The 25,237-nt window shown below is 48.2% G+C and overlaps 2 protein-coding genes across 4 annotated transcripts in view; one reads left to right on the top strand and one right to left on the bottom strand.

The window, feature by feature from the left end:
• Positions 1-8,159: 8,159 nt before the first annotated feature.
• DRAM2 (DNA damage regulated autophagy modulator 2) lies at positions 8,160-25,220 on the bottom strand. 2 transcript variants are annotated; one of them, XM_084220820.1, is made up of 9 exons: positions 25,107-25,220; positions 20,720-20,811; positions 17,128-17,285; positions 16,110-16,177; positions 15,420-15,559; positions 13,087-13,264; positions 9,715-9,797; positions 8,943-9,035; positions 8,160-8,475 (listed from the first exon to the last, which is right to left on the bottom strand). In XM_084220820.1, exons 3-9 carry the CDS (start codon positions 17,256-17,258, stop codon positions 8,368-8,370), a joined length of 801 nt encoding a protein of 266 aa, XP_084076946.1. In that variant the 5' UTR covers positions 17,259-17,285; positions 20,720-20,811; positions 25,107-25,220; the 3' UTR covers positions 8,160-8,367. The 2 variants fall into 2 exon arrangements, with proteins under 2 accessions (XP_084076946.1, XP_084076947.1); XM_084220821.1 differs by lacking the exon at positions 25,107-25,220 and adding an exon at positions 23,556-23,587.
• Positions 24,282-25,237, top strand: part of CEPT1 (choline/ethanolamine phosphotransferase 1) — a 32,976-nt gene continuing 32,020 nt past the window's right edge. Inside the window, exon 1 of one of the 2 annotated variants that reach the window (XM_084220817.1) lies at positions 24,282-24,357. The gene's annotated coding sequence lies outside the window, so the exon portion shown is untranslated. Of the gene's footprint in view, positions 24,358-25,189; positions 25,230-25,237 lie in introns of those variants that run through there. The other variant, XM_084220816.1, reaches the window with a different exon arrangement.

Below are 25,237 nucleotides of genomic sequence, written 5' to 3'. Positions count from 1 at the left end.
GGTGAGGAAGGAGGGAAGGTGAATAATGGAAATAAACTCTGCAGTGATTGAGATTACTTGATAGGAGGGAAGTGTGGTGGAACAAGCAAGTCAGGATGGTAGTGTGGTATCCATGGGCTCACTGTGTATGGAATGGGTGTTTTGGGACAGAATTGACTTTGGCCAACCCCAGACACCCACCTGTCCACTCGCTCCCTTCCTGCAGGATGTAGGAAAATGGAAGAATGGAATTGTGGGTGGAGATAGAGGAGTTTAGCAGGTCAAGCAAAAGCCGCTTGCACAAAAAGTAAAATCAGGAATTCAGCCACCATGTCCTCTCAGCAGGCAGAAGATCAGCCATTTCCGGGGTCTCTGTGTGCACAATATTCACTTGGAAGACAAATACTGTGACCAGAAATGTCCTTCCATCCTCCTGCTTTCATAAAGCTTTTATTTGCTGAGCATGGCCTCCTGTGGTATGGAATATCCCTTTGATCAGTCTGGGAAGACTGTCCAGGCTGAGTCTCTTCCCAGTTTCTTGTCCATCCCCGAATTCCTGTCCATCCCAAGCCTGCTGGGGCGTGCACAGCAAGAGAAGGAAAAAATCTGGATGTCATGGGAACTCTCCTCAAAACACGGTTGTGTGATCAGCAGTCTCCTCAAAATCCCAAACACGGCATGACTTGGGGCTACTGTGAAGGACATCAACTCCATCCCACCTGAAAGGATGAAATGGGACTTGGGAAGGAGATGGAGGCAGCCTTGTGTGTCTGGTGCTGCAGTCACCTGGTAGATGCTCTTCCAACAGGCTTTGCTCACTGTTCTCTAAAAAAATCTTTCCTCTATTTTCCAATGATCTCAAAAAAAAAATTAATGAAGCCAAGTTCTCTTATCCTCTCATTTCACTTGAGGATTCCAGCATTGACATTCTACAATGCACCATCTTTCTCTCAGAACCTCTTTTACCCTGACAAAGTAGTCCATTTGCCTGAGTTTTTTGTAGAGATGATAAAATACTCAAAGTTTGGAGAAGAATCCTCACTAAAATTTTGAAGAAATGTGACCACGATTTGATGGAAGAAGGTGAATGGGCTTTGTCCAGTACAGTGATGGAAAACACCTGGTGCAGTTCAGAAACCAAGTATGGAAGAGAGAGATCTTCCTTGTAACAGCACCAGTGCAAGGTTGCAGGGATCACTGAGAGCCAAGAGAAGCCTCTTGATGTGCCAACAGGGGAAAGTTGTGCCAAGAGGAGCAAAAGGGCTTCTGACAGCCAAGGACTTTGAGGTTGTTGGAGCTGCTCCTCATTCAAAGTCACCATCTGCAGCACGGATTGGATTTTGCTGCCCTGTTAATCCATGAACACCCGCGACTTATGAAGAGTCTGTGACAAGAACAAGAGTTCTGGAAATGCTGGCTGTCACCCCAGGAGTGAAGGTGACTGGTGGCCATCCCTGAGTGCAGCCCAGCCTGGCAGGAAAGTGCTACAAACCGGGATTGCTGTGCTAAGTACATATGAAATCCATGGATTTAGGATATAATTACAAATTCAAGCAAATTCCTGGCAAGAATCAGTGGAAGACCATTTAGGAATTTCAGAGTCCAAAGAGCAGAGGTGGCAGTGAGTGCTAGACAGAACAGATCAGGAAATGAAGATGTGCTGGGCAGGTTGCCAGCATCAGCCAAACCTGGTGCCTTGGAGTCCCTGGCCAGAACTGTCCCTGTGCCTGTCTGCTGTACTGGAGACCCATCACAGCCCCAGAATTTCTATGTGAGGCACAAACCTTCACAGAGGTCTGTCCTAGACTTAGAATCATTGAATCCTTTAGATTGGAAAAGGCCCTCAAGATCATCAAGTCCAACCATAAATCTGAGGTAGCCAAGCCCAGCACTGACCGAGATCTGGGCATTGCCAGGTGCAGCCCAGGAATCCAACTGGGGGTGGCTTTTAGGGGGCTGTACCAGGAACACCTGTCAGATGAAGCTCTGGACAGACAATAGCAGTGCCATGTTCACAACACAGCAGAGCATAATTGATCCAGGAGGTTCTGGAATGTTGAGGACAAACTCCAAGTGAGAGAGGAGTCAGCAAGGAGAGGAATTGGGCTGGAGCTTGTGCTCACAAACAAGGACAACCTGGTAAGGAATGAGAAGCTCAAGGGCAGCCTGGGCTGAGTGAACATGGAATGGTGGATTCAGGATCCTCAGGGCAACAAGGAGGTCACAGTGAGCCCTGGGACTCAGGATGCCTCTTCAGGGATGTCCAGCATTGAGTCTCATGGGATAAAGCCCTGGAGGGGAGAGGGGCCTAGGAGAGCTTGTTCATATTTAAGGATCACATCCAAGCTCAGGAGATGCATCCCAAGCATGAGGAATTTGGACAAAAACTCCAGGAGGTCTGTGAGAGGGAACATGGAGCTCCTGGACAAACTCAAAGAGTGTGGAGGCAAAGACAGGCAGCCTAGGATGAATACAGAGGGATTGTCTGAGCAGCCGGGGATCAGGTTAGGAAACCTGAAGCCCTGGTAGAGTTAAGTCTGGCCAGGGACACCAAGGGCAACAGAAAAGCTTCTATAGGTACACTGGTGATAAAAGGAAGACTGGGGAAAATGTGGGCCCTTGCCAGAAGGAAACGGGACACCTGCTTTCCCAGGACATGGAGAAGTCTGAGGTCCTCAGTGTTTGTGCCCCAGTCTTCACTAGGAAGTGACCCAGTCACACCACCAGAGTTGCAGGGGCAAAGGCAGGGACTGAGAGAAGGAAGAACCATCCATGCTAGGAGAACCACAGAATTCCAGAACCTTTACGGTTGGAAAAGGTGACTTGACCCTCCAAGGTCATCAAGTCAAACCTGTGTCATCGAGTCCAACCTGTGACCAACACCTACCTTGCCACTCAGCCCAGAGCACTGAGTGCCACATTCAGGCATTCCTTGGACACCTCCAGGGATGGCAACTGTATCATCTCCCTGGGAAGACCTTTCAATGCCTGATCACCCCTTCCAGGAAGAAATTCCTCCTGATGTCCAACCTGAGACTCTCCTGGTACAACTTGAAGCAGTTTCCTCCTGTCCTGTCCCTGTTCCCTGGGAGCAGATCCTGACCTCCCCTGGCTGCCCCCTCCAGTCAGGAGTTGTGCAGAGCCAGAAGGTCCTCCCTGAGCCTCCTTTTCTCCAGGCTGAGCCCCCCAGCTCTCTCATCCATTCCTAAGAGGACTTACGCTCCATACACTTCACCAGCTCTGTTCCTTTGTCTGGGCTTTAGAAGATAAAGTATCTTCTACTGGAGTATCTTAAATATTCCAGTAAAGGAGTATTTAAGGAATATGAAGGTGCACAGGTCTGTGAGACCTGATGAGATGCATCTATGGATCCTGGGGGAACTGGCAGAGGAAGTTCCTAAGCCACTCTCCATTGCATTTGAGAAGTTGTGGCATTTCAATGAAGTTCCCACTGACTGGAAAACGGAAAATTTGACCCCGTTTTTCAAAAGAGAAGGCAGATGCAGTATGCTACAGGCCAATCAGTCACACTGGTGTCTGGCAAGATCATGGAGGAGATCCATCTGGAAACTGTGCTAAGGCACATGGAAAATAAAAGGTGATTGGTGACAACCAACATGCCTTCTCTGAAGACAAATTGTGCCTGACGAATTTGGTGGCCTTGTATGATAAGGTAGACAGTGCTGATAGGTGAGGGCAGAGCAACTGACATCATCTACCTGGAGTGTGCAAAGCATTTGACACTGTCCTGCAGGACAGCCTTGTCTCAAAACTGGAGAGACATGGATCTGATGGGTGGAACACTTACTGGATAAGGAATTGGCTGGTTGCTGGCATTCAAAGCGTTGTGGTCTGCGTTGTGAGTGGAGACCAGTGACAAGTGGTGCCCCAAGGGTCCATGCTGGGACCAGTGCTGTCTTTGTCAGTGACATAGACAAGTGGGATTGAGGCACTCTCAGCATGGTGCTGACAGTGAGATGTTTGGTGGGGTCACACACTGGAGGAAAGGGATGGGGCATCTAGAGGGAGCTGGATGGGTTGGAGAGGTAGGATCATGTGAACCTCATGAAGTTCAACAAGGCCAAGGATGAGATCTTGCCCCTGGTTTGGGGTGACCCACAGCACAACTCCAGGCTGGGGGATGAATGGAGCAGCCCTGAACAGAAGGACCTGGGGGTGTTGGTGGATGAGAAGCTCAACAGGAGTGACTCCATCAGTGATGAGGGAAAGCTGACAGATGTCATTTAGTTAGAATTCTGTAATCATTTGATGTGGTCCTCCCCTAGTATCCTTCTCTAAAGTGGAGAGATGGATTTAACAGGTGGACTGCCAGATGGATAAGGAACTGGTTGGATGGTCACATCCAGGCGGTTTTGGTCAATGCCTCAGAGTCCCAGGGGACATTAATGAGAGTGGTGTCCCTCATGGATCAGTACTGGGATCAGTAGTGTCACTCAGGGGTCTGTACTGGGACCAGCATTATGTAATACCTTCATTAATGATAAATGAAGGGATCTAGGGCATCCTCAGCAGGTTTGTAGGTGACACTGAGCTGAGGGGGCAGGGACACTCCTGAGGGAGAGAGTCATTGAGAGGGACCTGGACAAGCTCAGAAGTGGCCCATGGGAAACTCAAGAGGTTTAATAAGGCCAAATTCCAGGTGCTGCAGCTGGGTCAGGGTGACCCTGGGATGGATCGAGGCTAGGGGTGAGCAGATGGAGCAGCCCTGGGAGAATGACTTGGGGGGTGTCAGTGGGTGAGACCTGGATATGCCTCAGCCTAGAAACCCCCCAAGCCCTGGGCTGATCCCTCAGTGTGGGCAGCAGGGGAGGGGGTTCTGCCCCTCTGCCCCACTCAGGTGAGATCCCACCTGCAGAGCTGCCTCCAGCCCTGGGACCCAATAGCAGCAGAAGGATGTAGAGCTGCTGGAGCAAGTTCAGTGGAGGCCATGGAGATGCTCAGAGGGCTGGAGTCCCTCTGCTCTGGAGCCAGGCTGGGAGAGCTGGGGGTGTTCACCTGGAGAGAGGTGCTGCAGGGGAAGAGAAGGTTCCAGGGAGACCTTAGAGCCCCTTCCAGTGCCTAAAGGGGCTCCAGGAGAGCTGGAGAGGGACTGGGGACAAGGCTTGGAGGGACGGGACAAGGGGGAATGGCTTCCCACTGCTAGAGGGCAGGATTAGATGGAATATTGGGAAGGAATTGTTCCCTGTGAAGGTGGGGAGGCCCTGACCCAGGCTGCCCAGAGAAGCTGTGGCTGCCCCATGCCTGAAAGTGTCCAGGACCAGGTTGGACAGGGCTTGGAGCAACCTGGAATAGTGGAAGGTGCCCTGCCGTGACACAGTGGCAGAATGAGATGATCTTTAATGTCCCTTCCCACGCAAACCATCTTGGGATTCTATTTATCAAGATCTGAGGACTGTCCACAGAATGAATCCCTGGGCAGAGCTGAACCAGGGCCACCCGGTACAGCCCAGGCCAGGGCTGGATGCTCAAGCTTGGGCTCATGTGGAGCTCATGGGCCATGAGTGTGTGAGGAGGTCCCAGGGGGCTGGTCAGAGCAGTTCAGGTCTATTAATGTATTGTATCAGTCTGTTCAGTGCTCGGCTGGTCAGGCATTGGAAGGGGCTGCCCCAGGAGCTGGTGGAGGCACCATCCCTGGAGTTATTTAAAGGGTGTCTGGATCTTGCTGGGTGATGTGATTTAGGTGTTATGGGGCTACAGTGGCAGTATGGGATGGACTTGGAGGGATGATCTTGAAGGTCTTTTTCAACCATGATGATTCTATGGGAGGTGGGACCCAACCTAGACCCTGGGTCATGACTCTCTTGCTGGGACTGCAGAGAAAGGGAAAAAGGCAGGGATTCACTGGGAGTGTGTAACTCTGGAGCAGCTGGGAGCAGGGAGCTGCTCCTCGTTGCTGCTCATCCATCTCTTGGCAAAGGGTGAGACAGCAGGAAAAGGGTTTTCCAGGCATTGAGGAGGCCCCTCAACGTCTCAATGTTGTTGTTAAACAGAGAAGAATTGGATGCTCTGAGGCTGAATTTCCATGGATCTCCAGCTAAGCAGGAACCCCAGCACGTGGTGCTGGGCTGATAGGGGAGCAGTGAGGGAGGTTTGGGGGCTTTACCTGTAAACCCAGGAATGTACTGGTTTGGCAGTAAAATCATAATCTCTGAGGTTGAAAAAGCCCTCTGAGATCATGGAGTCAAATTTTCCCCAGCACTGCCAAGGCCACCATTAATCATGTCCCCCAAGTGCCACATGCACATGGTTTTTTAAAATCCCTCCAGGACTGGTGACTCCACCACTGTCATGGGCAGCTGTCCCAGGATTGGACAACCCTTTTGGGGAAGAAATTTTTCGTATTGTCCAACCTAAACCTCAATCTGCCCTGGCTGGCTCATCACAGTGACATTAAGTTACAGAGAAGTTCCTGCTCTCTGGGGCAGGGATTGCTTCTGGGATGTCTGCTGTCAGGATCAACCTCTCCATGTTTCACAGGGATCCATGGAGAAAGCAGTGAAGGGAAGGTGAGGAAAGCCCTGTGAGCAGGCAGATGCCTTCTAGAGCCTCCTTGAGAGCTCCTTGAGAGCATCAATTAGGGTTTTTTCTTCTCTCCCATCCTATCAGGCAAAGAGCTCTCTCCCTCCTTCTCCACAGGGATCCCATCACTGTTGGCACCATCTCTTGCTTAAACCATTTATCTAATGAGCCTTGGGGGAGGCAAAGGATTCTCTCAGCTGAAATATCACATTTTCTACATTGGAGCAGTTAATCAGGAACTGGGCTTTACCTAATCCCTGCTTAGGAAGTGTGTGGCCAAGTGTGCAGCTCTCCAGGGTGGCTGGGATACCTATGGATTCATAAGCAGGTAAAATAGAATACTTGAGAACCTTCCTAGGCCATTGAGCACAGAATTCTCGGTGACTCCACAAGAATCACATCCACCTGTCCTCTCACCCCACTGCCCTCAGTAGTATGGCATCTTTTGGCCCCAAATGTTGTTTCCACTCTGGATTTTCTGAACTCTGGCTGAACCAGGCTGGAAGTGCAGTAACAGGGATTGAGACATCCCATTTAAATTGGGAAGAAAGAAGCTATTCAGGGAAAGCTGGGGTTTCCAGGAGGCCTCTAGCCTCCTAGATTAATTTCTCTCCATGTGCTTTGTCTGCTTCTCCAGGAAGGGAAGATGCCAAAGTCAGGGATTCTGGAGTGGGAGGAAATGTGCTGGAACTCATGTACAAGCCTTGAGCACTAACTTGGGAAGGGGACTGAGCTATTCCTGCCAAGCAGGGCTCAGAGGCAGCTGTGGAGGTACTTGGTAGGTCTGTGTGCAATCAAATATCCCCTCAATCTGTGGTACTTTGGTAAGATTAGAGATACTTGTTTTTAGGCTTCTGGCTTGGCCCTGGGCATGAGTATGGGAGGTTGTCCCTATGGATTGACCTGGAAGCAGCTGGTGTGTCTGGCACTTAAGAGCTCAGCCTCTGGAGCACACAGACACTCCATTCCACAGGGCTGGGATAAGGGCTGTCAGCACTCTGGGAGCTGCTGGAAGCAGCTGGAGGAAGGAGCAGCTGGCTTAGGTTGGAGGCTCTCAGGGAGCACCAGGGATGTCGAGAACACGAGGACAGGGGTCACTCTCTGGGGTGTTTAAGGGACAGCTCTTGGCTCAGTGGGAACAGGACATGGGCTGCCTGGGCCAACTCTTCCACCTGTGTAACAGGGATGCTTGGCATGAGAATTCCTGGGTCAACCTGCCTGTCAGCTCCAACTGCCAGGCAGAGGGAGGGAAGGAAGGTGAGGTTGGACAGGGCCTGGAACAAGCTGCTCTAGTGGAAGGTGTCCTTGCGCGTGGCAGGGGATGGAATGGGATGGGCTTTAAGGTCCCTTCTGAGCCAAACCCTTCTGGGATTCCAGGGCTGTGTGGTTCCTGCTGCTCCCTGTCACTCCAGAGCCAGCTGTGGTGTGAAGAGGTTTTTCCCTACGGGCTGCTCAAAGGATGGGGTGGCTTTGGGGTCCATTCCATCTGGCCCAAACTACAGGGCATGGATCAGCCCCCTGGGCCCAAGGGGAGCAGAGGTGAGGCTGGAGGCATCCAAAAGGATTTGGCCTGAGGAGCACTGGAGAGAGGAGAGTGAGGGAGGTCAAACAGGGTGTGAAGGAAGAGACAAGGAGACAACTCATTAATAACCTTCATTTAATCCTTCATGACATTGGAAAATGTAGAAATGTCACAGACTCATTCACAGTACTGGTAACATTTGCAAAGCCGTGCAAAGCCCTTGATGTCAAGTACAAGACAATCACTTCATACATTTTTTTATATAAAATAAATGTTTAGAAATTACAGCTGTTATTGCTATTAAATTCCTGAGTTCTCTCCATCCATCAGATGCTCCCTGCTATGAGCAGTGCCTGCTCTTCTGCCCTGAAGCTCCCTGGGCTCTCATGCAGGGTCTGGCCCTGCAGGCTGACCACGGCTCGCAGGGAGATTTTCTGTGGAGGGAAAGCAAAGGAGGTCCCTGTGAGTGGCTCCCTCACTGCCTTGGCACTGGGAAGTTCAGCGGGCAGAGGAAACACCAAAGATTTTTGTAAACACCAGTAGATCAGCTCAGAATCATGTGCCTGGCTCCTAGATGTGCACTGGACTGGCTCCATCATTTGCCTTGTCCTGGAGGAAAAGGCCCCTGTGGCTGTGACAGGTCTGGAACCAGTCAAGGCTAGTTAAAGCCAGCCTGATGCTGGAGCTGTGGTAACACAGCAGGGACAGACTCTATGGGGGTCACTTTGAGCTGCTCATGGGTCTCCAGCCCTGGTGACTGATCCATGCCAGGTTAATGGCTGGACTCCATCACCTTAAAGGTCTTCTCCAGCTAAAACGATTCCATGATCCCATAAAATCTAAGGTTGCCCTGCAGCACCACACTGGGTTATTCAGAAACAGAATGTTAACTTCATTTTACCTGGAAGTCACGGATGTAGGTGAGGAAGAAGCTGAGGAAGGAGAATGCCAGCGACCACTCGGAGACGGTGCTGATGATGTGGGGGGTGTAGCCCTATGTTACAGAGGGGAAAAAATCCATGTGAAAACTGCTCTGGAACCTGCAGTGGCACAAGGATGGCTTGTGACTTGTGACATCCCATGTGAGATCCTGCATCCAAAACTATTCTCACTGGAGACCAAAATCCCTTATTGTATCTGGAATCTCCACTGAAGAATGAGAATGACCAGGAAAACTCCTGCTCTAACTGGGATGATGCCCACTTTTAATATGCACCTGCAAAACCAGAAGGCTCAATCCAGAGCTCAACTAACAAAGAGGAGGGAAGTTCAAGGCCCTCCTCAAGATGCAGGAGGGATTAATTTAGAGTTACACTTGAAGATCCAACAGTTTTGTGCAATCAGAACTTCAACAAGTGTTGGCACAGGTTGCCCAGAGCAGCTGTGGATGCTCCATCCTTGCAAGTCTAAGGCCAGGTTGGACGGGGCTTGGAGCAACCTGGGATAGTGGGAGGTGTCCCTGCCCATGGCAGGGGGTGGAACTGGATGGGCTTTAAGGTCCCTCCCAACCCACTCCAGTCTGGGATCCCACAATTCCAAGGAGCTGCTGGCTGGTTCTGCTGGCACAGCTCTCTCCTCTCCCACCCCAGTCTGTGTTGTGAACTGCAGGAAGTTCCTACCTGTCCCTCCAAATCCAGCTCGATTAGGTCTCCATTTCCCCCCCAATCACTTACTCTTTCCTGGGGGTCCCAGTGCAGCTTCTGCACCAGGTTCTGTCCATACAAGCCACTGTACAACACAACCGAGGACACAAACACTGAAGGAAGAGGTTAAGGAAGATTCAAGGCCAAGAATGAGGAACATGGAACTTGCAGACCTGTGTTGAGCTGAGGCTATGAGATCTCACCCTGAGGAGCAGTCAGGTGCCAAGGACTGTTCACATTGTGTCCTTCAACCTGTAGCTTGTCCCAACCCATTGGTTATTGTCATGTGAAAAGGTTAATTTGAACCTAAACCCATTATTTCTGTTCTCTGTGTGCTGCCTCTTGTTATTCCTCTGATCAAATGCAGCACTCTCATGGAAGTGTTTAAGCTAAGATCAGATGTGCACACTTACTGAGCATTTTCATTTCATTTTACTGGTATTTCCCATCCTAACAAGAGTCTAGATCTCCCTCTGATGGCTTGTTAATGTCTCAACTACCTTGCATTCTTGCTGTGGGCCACAGGCTGGAATTCTGTATCACCTGCAGCAAAGAGGATTTTTGGCTTTTCTGTTTCCCTCTTAGTCAAGGTTTGGGAAGTGCTTTGGATTTCACCCCGTGTGACAATGATCCCCCATTTAATCCAAGACCTGGATCTTTCTGGAGTGTTTGATGTCACTTCTTCAACATCTTACAGAGGGAAGGTACGCCAAAAAATGCTCTTGCCACACAACAAATAAAACTCAGATCATTAATTTATAGACAACCTGATTTTCATAGGATTAAAATATTAAATTCTTCAGTGGTTAATGAGATTAAACATGAAGAGCCTCCTGATGTGAAAAGTTAATTTTGGTGGTGAATAAGGCTGGACTTCCTAGCACAAACATGGCCTTAAGAACCCAGATTTCCAAAGCTTATTTAAAAATGGATGTGAGTGGTTTAGGAGCGCTGGTTACTGATCGGACCAAAGACACCCAATTTTCTGCTTAATTGAACTGGGCAGCTCTAGGAGCTGTTTGTTACCTGCCTGAGATCCTGCTGCAGTGGGAAGAATTTAATCACTGCGATACAAAAATAACTGGTTCCCATTTGCCCCCCTGCCCCCACAATATAGTGGGTCATCAACTGCCTTGCTCTGGGCCGGCAGTTCTGCTGTTACGCTCCACCACAGGACCAGGAGTATTTTCATAGATTCAGAGAATTGTTTAGGTTGGAAAAGACCTCTGAGGTTGAGTCCAATTGTTCCCCAAGCCCAAAGCCACCACAAACCCATGTCCCCAGTGCCACATCCACATGCCTTTTAAATCTCTCCAAGGATGGTGACTCCACTGCTGCCCTGAGCAGCCTGTGCCAGTGCCTGACCACTCTTTCTAGGAAGAAATTTTCCCTAATATCCAACCTGAACTTCCCTTGGCACAGCTTGAAGCTATTTCCTCTTGTCTGGGCCTTTGCTCCCTAGCAGCAGGGCACAACCCCATCCTGGCTGCCCCCTCCTGTCAGGGAGTTGTGCAGAGCCAGACAGTTCCCCCTGAGCGTCCTCTTCTCTGAGCTGAGCCCCCCAGCTCCTCAATGTCTCTCTTGTCAGTAGGGCCCAGAGCTGCCCCAGGACTGGAGCTGCCCCAGCAGTGCCACTATGGGGTATGGGCACTGCTGTGACCCCAGAGCTGACACAAAACACATTTCCTTCTGTCTTCCAGTACCTGTTACAACCATTTAACCCAAGGCTGCAGAATTCTCCCTTTCCCCATCTTTCCCTTATTACATTATGAGCTGTTAATTTAGAACACTAATTCCCCTTTTCTTCCTCTTTCATTGTTATATATGTACACATCATTACTTCTACAACTTCCCTATAATTTTGGTTAGACTACATTGGCACAAAAACCTTTATAAATCTGAGGTTTGTGGGCTTTTGGCATCTGTAAGAGGAACATAACTTGCAGCAGATCATATTGTTCATAGAACATATTTTAGTTTCACCCATTTGGTTCCTCCCTATTAAAAGCTGAAAATCTTGTTTGCTAATACCAAAAATTTCTGTTAAATACAACAATTTTCCAAGTTTCTCAGATGATTTCCTTGCTGTCTGCCAAGGCCCCTCAGCAGGTGAAGGTTCTTCATGATGGATAACAAGCCCGTGTCCCACTGTCCTTGCTCCTCTGACTCCTACAGATTCTATAATCCTGCAGCAGCAGGGATGGGAGCCCAGTGAGATGCTCCAACCTTGGGAAATGGGACACAGGGTTTAGTGTTGGTATTGGTTGCCAGCCTGGAAATACGTGGGATTGGTGGGGAATAAATCAGTGGCCTGGCAACAGCTGCAGAGGGACAGTGTCTAAGCAACGGGTTTTGCAACTTGTGTCTCTGGAATTCAGGAAGTTTGGTGGTGTTGTCCTGTTTGACACAAAAACTGAATTTAATTTTTAAATCCAATTTCCAAGTCCATTGTGGTGAGCAGGAGAACTGTTCTAGTGCAGTTTCCTGACTGTTTCAATGATTCGGGAGAGGAAAAGGCCTCTATTTCTGAGTGAGTTTGCTCACATTTGTTATATAAATATATGGCTAAATGGGAATGGATTCCCACTGAGAGAGAGAGCAGCACTAGAAGGTCCCTTCAAAACAAACCATTCTGTGTTTCTCTCTTTCTCTAAACCCCACAGCTGCTTCCCCCACTTGGAACTCAGAGCTAAAGGGGCTGATGGACTCTGATGCTGAGGGAAAGTGGTAGGGAATGCCAGTCAGAAATATCTTGTCTTTTGAACTGCAGGATGGGCAGGGAGGAGATCAGAGGTCAAAGTCCCCCCTGACTCACCCTTGAAATGTGCTCCAGACTTGTCACTCTGGCAAGTGCCAGCACATTATCCCTGTTCCAGAGCCAGCTGGCACAGCCAGCCCTGCTCCACATGGTCTGTTTTCCTCTTGTGCCACATTCTGGGTTTCTTTTTCTGTTGTATCCAACTCTAACACTCTGCACAATTTTTGTTCTCAGGAACACACTTTTATTTCTTACCTGTTTTTTCCCCCCATTGAAACCACCCATCCTTTAAGCACACTTCCCTTTGGCCCCTTATTTCTTAATTTAGTCAGACCTCTTGGGGATAAACTCCTATTTTTCCTGTTTTCAGTCTCTGGTGTGCAGTAGGAAAGGGGAGGAGAAAGGGTAGTAACTGTCCCTCTTACCTTTTTTTTTTTTTTTTTTTAATATCCAGGGGGGAATATTAAAAGTATAAAGGGATTAACCATTTTCCCTGAAATTCCCAGGCTGGAATACAGAACAGGGCACACTATGGGGTGTACAATCTTGTGCCTCTTGTGGCACGTGGTGGTGGTTCAGCTCAAGTAGGTGTAAATCCTGTGGAGACTGATGGGTTTTGGTGCCAGTGCCCAGGCAAAGGATACTGCTCAAGATGCTGGAACAGCTCCACAGGAACACGGCCAGGCGGGCCCAGAAGATGTCTTTGCTGTGAAGTTCTGGCTGCATCAGGTAGGACAGGGTGGTCTGAACCAGCATGTAAATGGAGCCCACCCCGAAGGTCAGGCAGGCTCCCAGCACGTGGATGTAGTACAGGATGCATTTCTAGGGAAAGAAAGTGTTGCCTGTGAAAACCTGGTTTCATCATCTTCTGTAAACCTCTGGTATCCACCCCTCAGTGACCTCCTCCCATTCTGAGCTAAGCAGTTCTGGATTGTGCCAGTCCTCAGGAGACTTTTTTTGGAAGCACCATTGTAAGATGTTTGGAAGCCAGAACCTGCCAGCCGCTGGAATTTCTGCTTTTGTTAAGTTCTTGTGGTGAAGTTACAGGTCACAGCTGTACCTTCAGTACAGGAATTTGTGAGAGCTCTTCTCATAAATGGACAATATCACAGGAATTGGGTGAGAGAATCCCTGCAGGTGGGCAGGGAGTGGGAGTGACAACATTTCTACCCCAGAAACCTGTGCATCTATGAAAGATTATGTAACACAGGACAGACACAACATGATTCTAGCATCCAATTTTGGATTAAAAATAACGAAGCTTTGCATTTCTCTGAATGAACTCTGGTTAGAATAAAGATTGTTTGTCAAATTAGTATCTTGGAATACTGAGGGAACAAGTTTCAATCAAGCAGCAATACTTAAAATCACCACCAGGAGGACCAAGTGTCAAATAGCAAAAATAACTAAAACCAGAAGATATTCCAAAACTCCAACCCAACTAAAAATTTATTATTAAAATATATGTGTGTGAAAACCCAGGTGTGTTCACCCCTTTACTCTCATCCCCAGCTTAGCACGAGCCAGAGACAAGGAACAAAAAGTGTCATCTGACCTGATGCACAAGGCAAGGCCTGGCAGCCTCCTGCACCCCAATCATGCAGATGTTTCCTGCCCTAAAACATGAGGTTCTCTGTGTATCTTACTGAGTAACTCTTAAGATCAAGCTTTTCCTTGTGCACTTTTTGTGCACAAAGGAATTTTAAGTGCTGCATCTACAGTGAGGATTTCTATTTAAGAAATAAGCAGGTTGCAAAGGTGTGTGCTCCAAAATCATGTACTGCGTCAGCAGAGAGAAATTCTCTATTTTCACACTTTGGGGTCTTCAATCACCAGTGGATTTCAGGGCAATATGCAAGTGCATCACTTCCAACTTCTGTTTTGCTCAAGATTAAACAAGACACGAACTGTTACCAGATTAACATGCACCTACTGGGTTTTGACTGTTGTGAAATACAAATAAAGTAGAAAAACCCTTTCTTGAGGGCAGTGGAGGGAAATAATGGAGTTGAGCAGAGCCTGGAGGATTCTTCTTGGTGAGTGTGGAATGGGAGGCTGGGACCTCTGAGGGGTCTAGAAAATAGTAAATAGATTGAGGCCTCCAAAAGAAAAAATGCGTAAATGAGAGTGCTGAGGTTTCTAAGACAGGCTGCCAAAGCACTTGAGGAGCTGTGGTAGGGGAAAACTGGAGCTTCCCAAGAGCTTTCCTCTTTTGCTTTCCCTGTCCCGAATCCAGCAGGAGCCTGAGGTGACACTGCAGCCTGTGGTGGCTACAGGCACCACAACAGAGCCCCAGAATCCATCAGGTAATAATATGATAAGACTGGCAATTACACAATCACCTGGCAAATAAAGCCAACGAAGGGGAGCTGCTCATGGTGTGATGAGTGAGAATATCAGATCTGGTTTTTTTGGAGTGGAAAGTACTGGGGAGAAAAAAAAAACCCAGAGACCTGGGATGGAGAAAATCAGAAGAATTAATGTTGCAGAATTTTCAAGAATTTGAGAAGGTTTGAAGGAAAATCTACCCAACAGGGCAAGTTTTCCAGAGCAGAGCTTGTGGGGTTGGGTGGTTTTGTTGACTTTACTTCTTGTTGTAACAAGTTTTTGATACCTTTTATACTATTTGATACCTGATTCTCCTGAGTCACAGTTGTGGGCTTTTAATGTGGATCTCAGGCTTTCTACCTGCCTGGAAGGAGATCCAAGTGTGGCTTCTGCAATGCTTGGTGGTTATGAATGTTTTGAAATGTCATGAACAGCTGCTCACAAGTCCCAAAGCAAATAAGGAATAACTAACAAATTAAAAGTCAAACCTTATATTTTTTAACTGTTCTCTGTAGAGAATTCCACAAAAAAGCAGTTTGCCATGGAAAGTTGCATTCCGTTAACTCTGCAGTTTATCAGGTGTGACATCAGGTATCTCAGAACAGACACAGCTCTGGTAGGGGCAGAGCAGTGCAGGCAGAGCACAAACCTGGAAATTTGCAATAATGCAGAGACCAAAGCAGCTCATCCATCCCAGTGTGAGGCCCAGCTTATTCAGCTTGAGGATCTTGGGTTTTTCTGGGCTCAGGGCAGATACTTGTTTGTACCGGACGTACATGGTGGCCATCCCTGCCAAAGAAAGCCACAGGCAGTAAGATTCCTGCTGGGGAGCAGTGTCCTTGTTTACCTGGGAAGATGCTGAGTGTCAGAGGCAACTTTTAAAATACAAGAATTTTTTTAGGGCACAGTGAAATAGGAAAGGTGAAAGGCTGGAAGTGAAAATTGAAATAATATAATGGCAAACAAGTCAAATTAATAGATTTTCTGATCTATTTCATTTAAAAGCCATATTAGGTTGTTTTCCCTCCCTCCATTGTTGCAGCACAGGTAAGGTGACTGCCTTGAATTTGCATTTTTATTGCTCTTACTTTTCTGTTTGTTTTTTTGAATGCATTTTTTGTCCTTCCAGAATCCGCAATTGCCATACTGGCAATTCATGGATAACATCCCTGACACACACTTTGAATTCCTTAAGAAAAGTGAGATTTATTGCTCAGTATTTAGTTTTTGAGTGAGAATTCTGGGCTGTTTAATGATCTGGAGAAGGAAGTGAACTTTTTTAAAGCTGTTGCATTCCAGAACTGCCTGCATCTCACCAAAGACAGTTTTCTGTACTCACCCAAGAAGGTTGAAACATTTAACATGATCCCAAATAAGCATCTTTCAGGTGGTATTGTCCCTGTATCACTGGAAAAGATAAACGGAGTGATAACATATCCTATATTATTTATATTAAAAATACTTCCAATACAAATTTACTTATTTCAGTCTACAAAGGACATGTAAAAAAAGTGCCTCCCAGATGATTTTCACTGAATTTTTCATTACTCAAACTATGCTGCGCTGATTTTAGAGCTGTGGAAATCACCATGGAAAAGACAAGCTCTTCTTGGAGCAGGGAATGATCATACTCAGAGTAACTGTTCCTTTCATATTGATCTTGATGCCATAAAAGGTGAATAAAAAGGATTAAAACTGGAAAAATGAAGAACATGGAAAACTGAAAGAGCAAAGCTTGAGTTATATATATCAGCCTTGACAGAATAAAGTTGGCAATGTAGATTTTAGTAGGGATTTTCTGGTGCAACAAACCTGGTGACAGCAAGTGGCTTCACTCTGAGCAGGGATGTGGTGAGGCACCCCCAGTTCATCATCATTTTAAGGGTATGTTCACAGAGCCAAAGCTTAGAGTTTTGCACAAAAACAGACACCTTTAAATAGAGTAACAACAAATCCCAGAATAGGTTGGGTTGGGAAGGACCTTAAAGCTCATCTCAACTATCTCATTCCAACCAGGGACATCTTCCACTATCCCAGGTTGCTCCAAGCCCAGTCCAACCTGGCCTTGGACACTTCCAGGCATGGGCCAGCAACAGTATCTCTGGGCAACTTGTGCCAGGATTCACCACCCTCACAGGGAAGGAATTTCTTCCTAACATTTAACCTGAATTTCCCCTCTGTCAGTTTAATATCACCTACAACTATATATATGATGGCTCTAAAGAGTAATTTTAGAACTGGAGCTCTTGGGTAAGAACTACTATTTAAGTCTGGAGTCAGGAAAGATTCACAGGCGTGGGGTCATTTCAGTGCTCACAGGGTGGACACAGGGTGGACACAGGGTGGACATCACTGACCTGATGTAGGGCACCAAAGGGTCAACATGGTGCAGGACAATTGCAGTAATGTAGGAAAACACAAACGATGCTGCTGACCACACAACCAGCGCCACGGGCAGGAATGAGAGGCCTTGCTGGAACCACCACATTTCAGGGCTGACTTCTGCCTCCAGACACTGGGAAGAACCAAATGCAAAGGTTTACTAAGAGTTCTCAAACATTTACTGAGATTCTCAAATTTACTGAGTTCTCAAGGGTTTACTGAGAATTCTCAAAGGTTTACTGAGATTCTCAAAGGTTATCTAGAATTTTACTATGAGGACTCTGAAGTTTTGTTTTCCTTGAGGCAGGCTGCTTCCCATATAGCAGTTTGATATATCTCTCAGTCCTCTCCTGCAAACCCAAACTGAACACCGACTTCACAGAAGAAATCATAAATAAGCAGAATTAAATCTGGAAATATTAATTCTGAAATTCTGAGAGTATCATTAGAAATCAGTACTGTCATTTTACTATGTGGCTTGGATTTTTTGCTGCCAGTAAAGGGTCAAGTGGGTCACTGTGAATAAGTGACTCCATTTTCTTCTCAGCCTTGTGTCACAACACCAGGTCAGTAAAGTGAGCTGACAGAAAACTTGTCTCTGCACTGACACTGCAACTGATGGTGGCTGTGATGGAGCTTCCAGCTTCTATTAACACTTAGCTGGGTAGATGTGGAGGAAATGACCCAAAATTACTTTAATACCTGCCCTCAATTATTCCCTGTCAGACTCTGTGACTCAGTATCTGTTATAGAGTCCAGGGCTGGAAGGGATTTTAAACCCCATCTTGCTCCACCCTCTGCCATGACAAAGGGCCACCCTAGTGAGCTCACACAGAGAGAACCTTCCACTATCCTAGGTTGCTCCAAGCCCTGCCCAACCTGGCCTTGGACACTTCCAAGGATGGGGCAGCCCCAGCTTCTCTGGGCAACTTGTGATAAGAGCCTCACCACCCTCACAGGGAGGAAAATCCCAATATCCCATCTAACCCTGCCATTAGTTGTACACACATATGTTTTATTTTCTACTCTGAGTCCTCTTTGCCCAACAGTCTCATTTTGTTTTCCCTCCATAATATGCTGACGGGCTCTCTCAAAGCACTGGGGGAGTTTCCTGGCCTCACTGTGTTAATGTTGAGCAAACAGCTCAATTTCCCCACATCTCTTCCTCCCATCCTGTCTAGATTTGGGTATTGCCAAGGAGAGGACTGTACTGAGGTACCTTACAAAGTGGGATAGAAAATTACTTTGCCATTCAGCAAAAATTTTTTAAAATGCTTGTTTTTTAAATTTATCAATGTTTAGGATGAAATGTCAGTGAAAATATAAAAACTCTTCATAATTTAGATTAAAAGAAAAATGAAGTAATGTTTAGATCTATTCTATGCTGAGAAGTTAACTTTTGGAAGATATCACCGACAGAGGTTTGAGAACATAAACCAAATTCTTTTGTGGAGAGTGAATCAGAACTTTCCCATGGATTGTAATATCAATAATAACAAGATGATATTAACAGGGCAGGAGCACCTTTCACTAGAGCAGGTTGCTGAGCTCCATCCAGCCTGGCTTCACGACCTCTCAGCTATCTGAGTTCACTGCTACCAACCACAATCCTCACACTCAAGGGTTGCTCACAGCAGTTGCTGTTTTACAGATGAGAGGAAAAGATCCACGTGCAGTGCAGTGAAATTATGACACTGTACTCCTACTGTCCAGCTCCCTGAATTCCAGCCTGACAGCAAATCTGTGTCTCAACCCAGGTCTCTAAGAGCAAGAAGGGCGTCTTAGGTTGGAAATGGGGGGTGTATTCTATTCCTATCTGATGGGGCAGTTATCTTCCATTGATTCAGCAATTTTTCTTCATCTCTTCCACAGCCCATCCTTCCTCCAGGAGGTATTTCCTGTTAACGAGGCCATTGAGTGCCACAGCATGACTGATAAAATTCCATCATCCCATTGGGAGATGCTCTGCCCAGAGGGAGGAGCCAAGCATTCCTACCTGGATAGAATCTGACTTTGGGAACACCACAGCAGCCTTTTCCACTGGATTCCCAGAGGAGCAGCCTTTTCCCCACTGGATTCCCAGAGGAAGATCAAGCCCATCTACACCACCCCTGGATCTTCAGAGGAAGACTACACCCTTCTACAGGATCCCTGCTCCAACAGAACCACACCTGTCACTGCAGAAGGGCTGCAGCCACCAGTGAATGGGACTGCTGCCACCTCCCTGACCCACAGGGTGTCAGCTCCTGTTCTGACTCTGTCAGTGTTGTTTTGTATTACTGCATTGTTAATTTTATTTTTATTTTCTTCCCTAATAAAGAACTGTCATTCCTGCTCCCATATCTTTGTCTGAGAGCCCCCTTAATTTCAAAATTATAGTTTAAAGGAAGGGCGTTTACATTTTCCATTGAGGGGAGGCTTCTGCCTTCCTTAGCAGACACCTGTCTTTTCAAACCAAGACAAAGGGCCACCCTAGTGAGCTCACACAGAGAGAACTGTGACTCCTCCCTACTCCTGCTGCAAAAGCAAAGTAATTTGCTACTAGCTTCAAACACAACCAGAGCTATTTCAGCCTCTCAGAATGGCTGAGGCGGAGAAGGAGCTCTGGGAGTCACCTGGGCCATCCCCCTGCTCAAGCAGGGCCACCAGAGCCAGTAGTGCAGGATGACACCCCTAGGATGGAGATATCACAACCTTTCTGGGGACCAGTGCCAGTCACCCTCACAGGGAAAAAGTGTTTCCTGATGGTCACTGGAGAGAAGAGGAGAAAAAGTGTTTCAACACAGTTAAAACTGGAGACTGTAAATGGAAGATGAAAAAGGAAAAAGGTGAAGAGCAAATAATGGAGAGTGAACATCCAGGGGCATCCAGGCAAAGATCTGTATGTGAGAAAAGCAAAATTATGTTGAAAGAAATTAGAAGGAAGTATTGAGAGATTAAAAAGGTGTGGCCTGGGGTGGAGAGGCTGAAAGAAAGGAGGAAGAGAAAAGGAAGAAAGAGGAAGCACCAAGACTAGAAAGTCTCATGGCCAGAAAAAAGTTGAATCAAAAGTGGGTGAATCTTGCAAGAGATCAGAGCTGGTCAAACTTCACAACCCTTGCATAGAACAGACAATTACAGCCTTGTAGAGGTGAAGGTTCAGCTGCTTGTGAGAAAGCTGGTTGGTGACACATAAAGGTGTCTAACAGAATATGTAGTGAATAAGAACAGATTGACAGAATTCAAGTTGCCTGATCTCTTGCCCATTTTTAAGCTAAATATAAAGTTTGCCATCTGATCATGATTTTAAGACTGCAAGCAGTAATGACTGTAACTTCACAATCCCACCTCTAGTATGAGTAAATTGGGAATTTGAAAGAGAAATGGGGATTTTGCATGACATTCTCTGTTATAAATGTTATGTTCCTGGGTATGTAATTCCCAGCTCCAACTAGTCCATCTGAATATACTTTTCATTTCACATTTAAATATGCATAGTGCCTTAATTTTATTTCTGAGCTAACACACTTTCCCCTGCAAACCAACCAACCAACCAACCAACCAATGAACCAACCACATTCCACATACCTGAGAAAAAGGTCATCAGAGGACATGTCACTTAAGGGGAATCCAAGGTCATTTTTCTGCTGAAGCTCCACCTTCGTGTCATTTTTCTCACTCTGAGATATAAAGGAAAATAAGCAAGATGTGAGGTTCTTCTGTACCTCTTGCCACATTTATTCTTCTTAGCACCTTCTGTTAGTCACTGCTGCTGACTGGACACAGGTTAGACTGTTGGCTTGTCCCACGGTGTTTTTCCTGCATTCCAAGTAGGTTAAGGAGTGAAGCTTGTGTGTGGTGGGGAAGTAGAAATAAAGAAAAACTAGTGTTTAAGGCTCTTTGATTTTAGGAGTTGTCTACACAACCATTTAATTTGAACTGAAGGGCTTTCAAGAGACAAGGTGAATGCAACTAAAACCAGTGCCTAAGACCATGGCTTTTACCTAAGAAAGGGAACAGAACATGGAGACTTTCCATTTCATTGTGGACACACATCCCAATGTCCTGCTGGTGCAATGCTAAATACATGGCTGGAGATGGGCTGGAGCAACCTGAGTATCATAGGACCATTTAAGCTGGAAAAGGCCTCTAAGATCGTCAAGTCTAACTATTCCTCTGGCACTGCTAAAGCCACCACTAAACCACATCCCCAGGTGCCACATCCACAGCTTTTAAATCCCTCCAGGGATGGTGACTCCACCTCTGCCTTGGACAGCCTGTGCCAGTGCTGGGCAACATATTCCAGGAAGAAAATTTTCCCAATATCCAACCTGAACTTCCCCTGGTGCAGCTTGAAGCTGTTTCCTCTTGTCCTGGCCCTTGTTGCAGCAGAGCCTGACCTCCCCTGGCTGCCCCCTCCTGTCAGGGAGTTGTGCAGAGCCAGAAGATCCTCCCTAAGCCTCCTTTTCTCCAGACTGAGCTCCCCAGCTGCTCCCAGTGCTCCAGGCCCTTTGCCAGCTCTGCTCCCTTCCCTGGACACACCCCAGCCCCTCAGTGTCTCTCTTGTCAGGAGGGGCCCAGAGCTGTCCCCAGGACTGGAGCTGCCCCAGCAGTGCCAGCACAGGGAACCACACTGGGCCTCCGGGACACACCATGGTTGTGACAGCCCAGATGCCATTGGCCTACTTGCCCACCTGTGCTCATGTCCAGCCACTGTTAACAGCATTCCCAGATCATTTCCCAGCTATCCAGCCACTCCTTCCCCAGCTTGGAGCATTCCATGGGATTGTTGTGACCCATAGGCAGAACATGACATTGGTCTTGTTGACTCTCCTACTGTTGGCCTCAGCAATGGATCCTGCCTGTCCATTTCATCAGACATTCTATAACTCCTGACTTCTCCTCCCACAGGTTTGATGCACTGCCTTGGGGATGCAGAGCGGCTGAAGCTCTTTGGGGATGAAGCTCACAAACAATGCAGATTCTCTACCTGCTGATGGTATTTATGTGCCTGTGCAGACTGATTTACCAGGGCTGGGACAAGCTTAGTAAAGCAGAACAGCTATTCCCAACTTCTCCCTGTATACTGCCCTTACTACAAAATAAACATATCCACACAGGCAGCTCATCGGCACTATCTGCTCCAAAGCAAGCTGGGCTGCAGAGAAGCCCTCACTCTGTTAGGACTGGGAATCTCTGTACCCTGAGCTGTCACTGAGCCCAGAGCTGAGCCCTGTACATTACTTATCATCATTTTCATGTGGTCTGGCACAAAGAGCACCTTCAGTCACACCACAGAGCGCTGCTGAGGCATAGCTTCTTTGTGAGAGTGTATGTGCAGGCTGGTGGAATCATAGAATTTCCTGAGCTGGAAGGACCCACCAGGATCATCCAGTCCAACCCCTGCCCTGCACAGACACACCAACACTCCCACCCTGGGCATCCCTGGTAGCGCTGTCCAAACCCTCCTGGAGCTCTGGCAGCCTCAGGGCTGTGCCCATTCCCTGGGGAGCCTGGGCAGTGCCAGCACCCTCTGGGGGAAGAACCTTCCCTGATATCCAGTCTGACCCTGCCCTGGCACAGCTCCAGCCTGTCCCTGGGGTCCTGTCCCTGGTCACAGAGAGCAGAGGTCAGAGCTGTCCCTCAGGGGGAATCTGCAGCCCCTCAGGAGGATCATCCTGACGGCACCAATTGGGCTCTGCCCCTCTTGCCTTCCCCAGCAGAAACCCTCTCACTAACTCTCCTTACTCTAAAAAGAGTTTTATAATTTTCTCCTCCTTTAAATTCTCTTGTGTCAGTCAGGATGTGCCCTGAGTTCTTTACTCCCTCCATCTCTCTCCTCATTAAATATTTTACAGTGGAATCAAGTCAGTTTTCCCACTGTTCTGGTGGCAGACTGCACATCTCCAACACAGGCTTCACTATGCAAATCCCTGGGCACAGTCAGGGCAGGGTGTACTCCAGGCTGTCCCAGCTTCCCTGCTGTGCAGCTGCCCTGCATCCCTGCCAGCTCCCAGGCTCTGTCTGGGCACAGAAAGAGGCACCTCCAAACAGCAGGAGGCAGAAAGGAATTGCCATGTGCCAAGGTCCTGAGATAAATTATTATCAACACCTTGTCCTATCCCATTGCTTTCAACAGCGTGAAGGAAAACATAAACTCCTCGTTTTTTCATAAGCTCCTTTGCAAGCAGATTATACAACAGCAATGACCAGCCTCAATTTTCCCTATAACTATGACTTTCTTAAACATCTATCCTGATCTTCGGGCCCTTCAAAGTTCTAAGGGGTTTTTTTTAAGCTCCAGTTTGAGTATCACAGATTGTTTCCAATATCAACAGCAAGTGAAGAAAGTGTTTCAAAAGCAATGCAGATTTTAACCCTCTCAAAGTGTTTCTCCCAGTGCAAGAATGCAGCCACATCCTACCAGGGCTGGAGCATGTGGAATAGAATCTCCAAAGGAAAATGAAAGGTGGGCAAGACCATCAAGGGCAGGAAGTTCATGTTACCTGGAATGACAAAGCTGCAAAGATGGTTGAATTACATGGGGAAAAGGGAAATTCCTGAATTACTGATAATGCCTGGGTTGTCAACCTGCCTCTTCCTTGCTCTGCAGTCAGCCAGGCAGAGATAAAGCACTACCTAGGGACACTCCCTTTTGTCTCCAGCAAATTGTCCAGTGGGCAGTGCTGAGGGAAGGACAGAGGAATTTGTCTGTGCCTTTCTAAACAAACAGAGGCTGGATGGGGCTGTGTCTGAACAGCCTGCACAGGTTAGGTCCTGCCGATAAGCCACGGGTAAAGGTCACTGATCTTCAAAGCACTGACATCAGGAAGTAGGAAATGTGTCACCTCTGCTGTCCCTGCTGCAGGGTAATGACAGGTGACTCATTTTGAGTGTTTTCTCAGTACAGACACCAAAAAAATTGCCATGAAATCTTTCAGTCCTGGAGAGCAGGGGGTCTCCATGTTCTGGCCCTGCTCCTGTTCCCTGGCTGGGAAGACACAGCAAGGCCTGGAGCCAACCCAAATAGTGCCAGGACACTGTGACACAGGATGTCCCCAAGCCTGCTTGGGACACCCGGCACGCGGTGACAGTGGCTGGGTGCTCCGGCTGATCCAGGAGCTCTGTGTCACGGCACTGGCCAATCCCACTTGCCTGAGCTGAGTCTTTGGGGCAGAGCCACCAGGAGATTCCCAGGGGACAGCTGGGACTGGAGTCACGGCAAGGTCACACCGGGAGTGGGGGTACTGGGGGCAATCAGAGAGGAAAGGGAAAAGGAACCAGGATGGAGGAACGTTTAGGAAAGGAGGAAAAGGGAATGAAGGGGAGAAACGGGAGGCTGAAGGCAGAGAGATGAAGGGGCAGAGGGGCTCAGTGGGGCCCTCGGAGCAGAGGAGTTACTGGAAGTGATGGGGGTTCCCTGGGGATGTGGTGGGGGGGTCACTGGGCCTGACAGGGGGGCACAAAGGGGATGAGGGGGATTTGTCCAGAGAGGGAGAGAGGACAGCTGAGGGTTCTGGGGTCCCGAAGGGCAGTGGGGACTACAGGGCACCCGGTGGGGGCTGCAGTGAGGTGGGGGTGACATGGAGGGGATCAGGGGACACCGGGGGATCACTGAGGCGGTGATAACAGAGAGGCCATGGCGTCACTGCAGATGGGGGATCTCTGAGGGGATGACAAGGGGTTTCCAAGGGTCTCTGACGTGGTGACAGGGACATCGGAAGGTCGCTGTGGGGGATGAAGAGGGGTCCCTGAGGGGGTGACAGAGGATCTCGGAGGGGGTAACAGGGAGTGACAGGAACACCGGGCGGTCGCTAAGAGGAATGACAGGGAGACCAGGGGATAGGCGCTGGGGGGGTGACAAAGGTGGCTGAGGAGGGTGAAGGGGAGGTTGTGGGTTCTCTGAGGGGGTGGCAGGGATGAGAGCGACGCGGGTTTGGCGCTTGGGTCCCCCCGTCCCTCCCCCCCGCTTCACCTCAGCCGCTCCCGCGCCGTCCTCGCTCTGCCCCGGCCCCGCCCCCGCCGCGCTGCCACCGCCTCCTTTCCGGCCGTCGCAAAAGGGGCGTAAAAGCAGCGCCGCCCGGTGCGGGGAGAGGAGGTAGCGCT

Source organism: Fringilla coelebs (assembly GCF_963513975.1).
Source record: "Fringilla coelebs genome assembly, chromosome: 23".
Classification (NCBI taxonomy): domain Eukaryota; kingdom Metazoa; phylum Chordata; class Aves; order Passeriformes; family Fringillidae; genus Fringilla; species Fringilla coelebs.
This window is presented reverse-complemented; position numbering and strand designations above follow the sequence as displayed.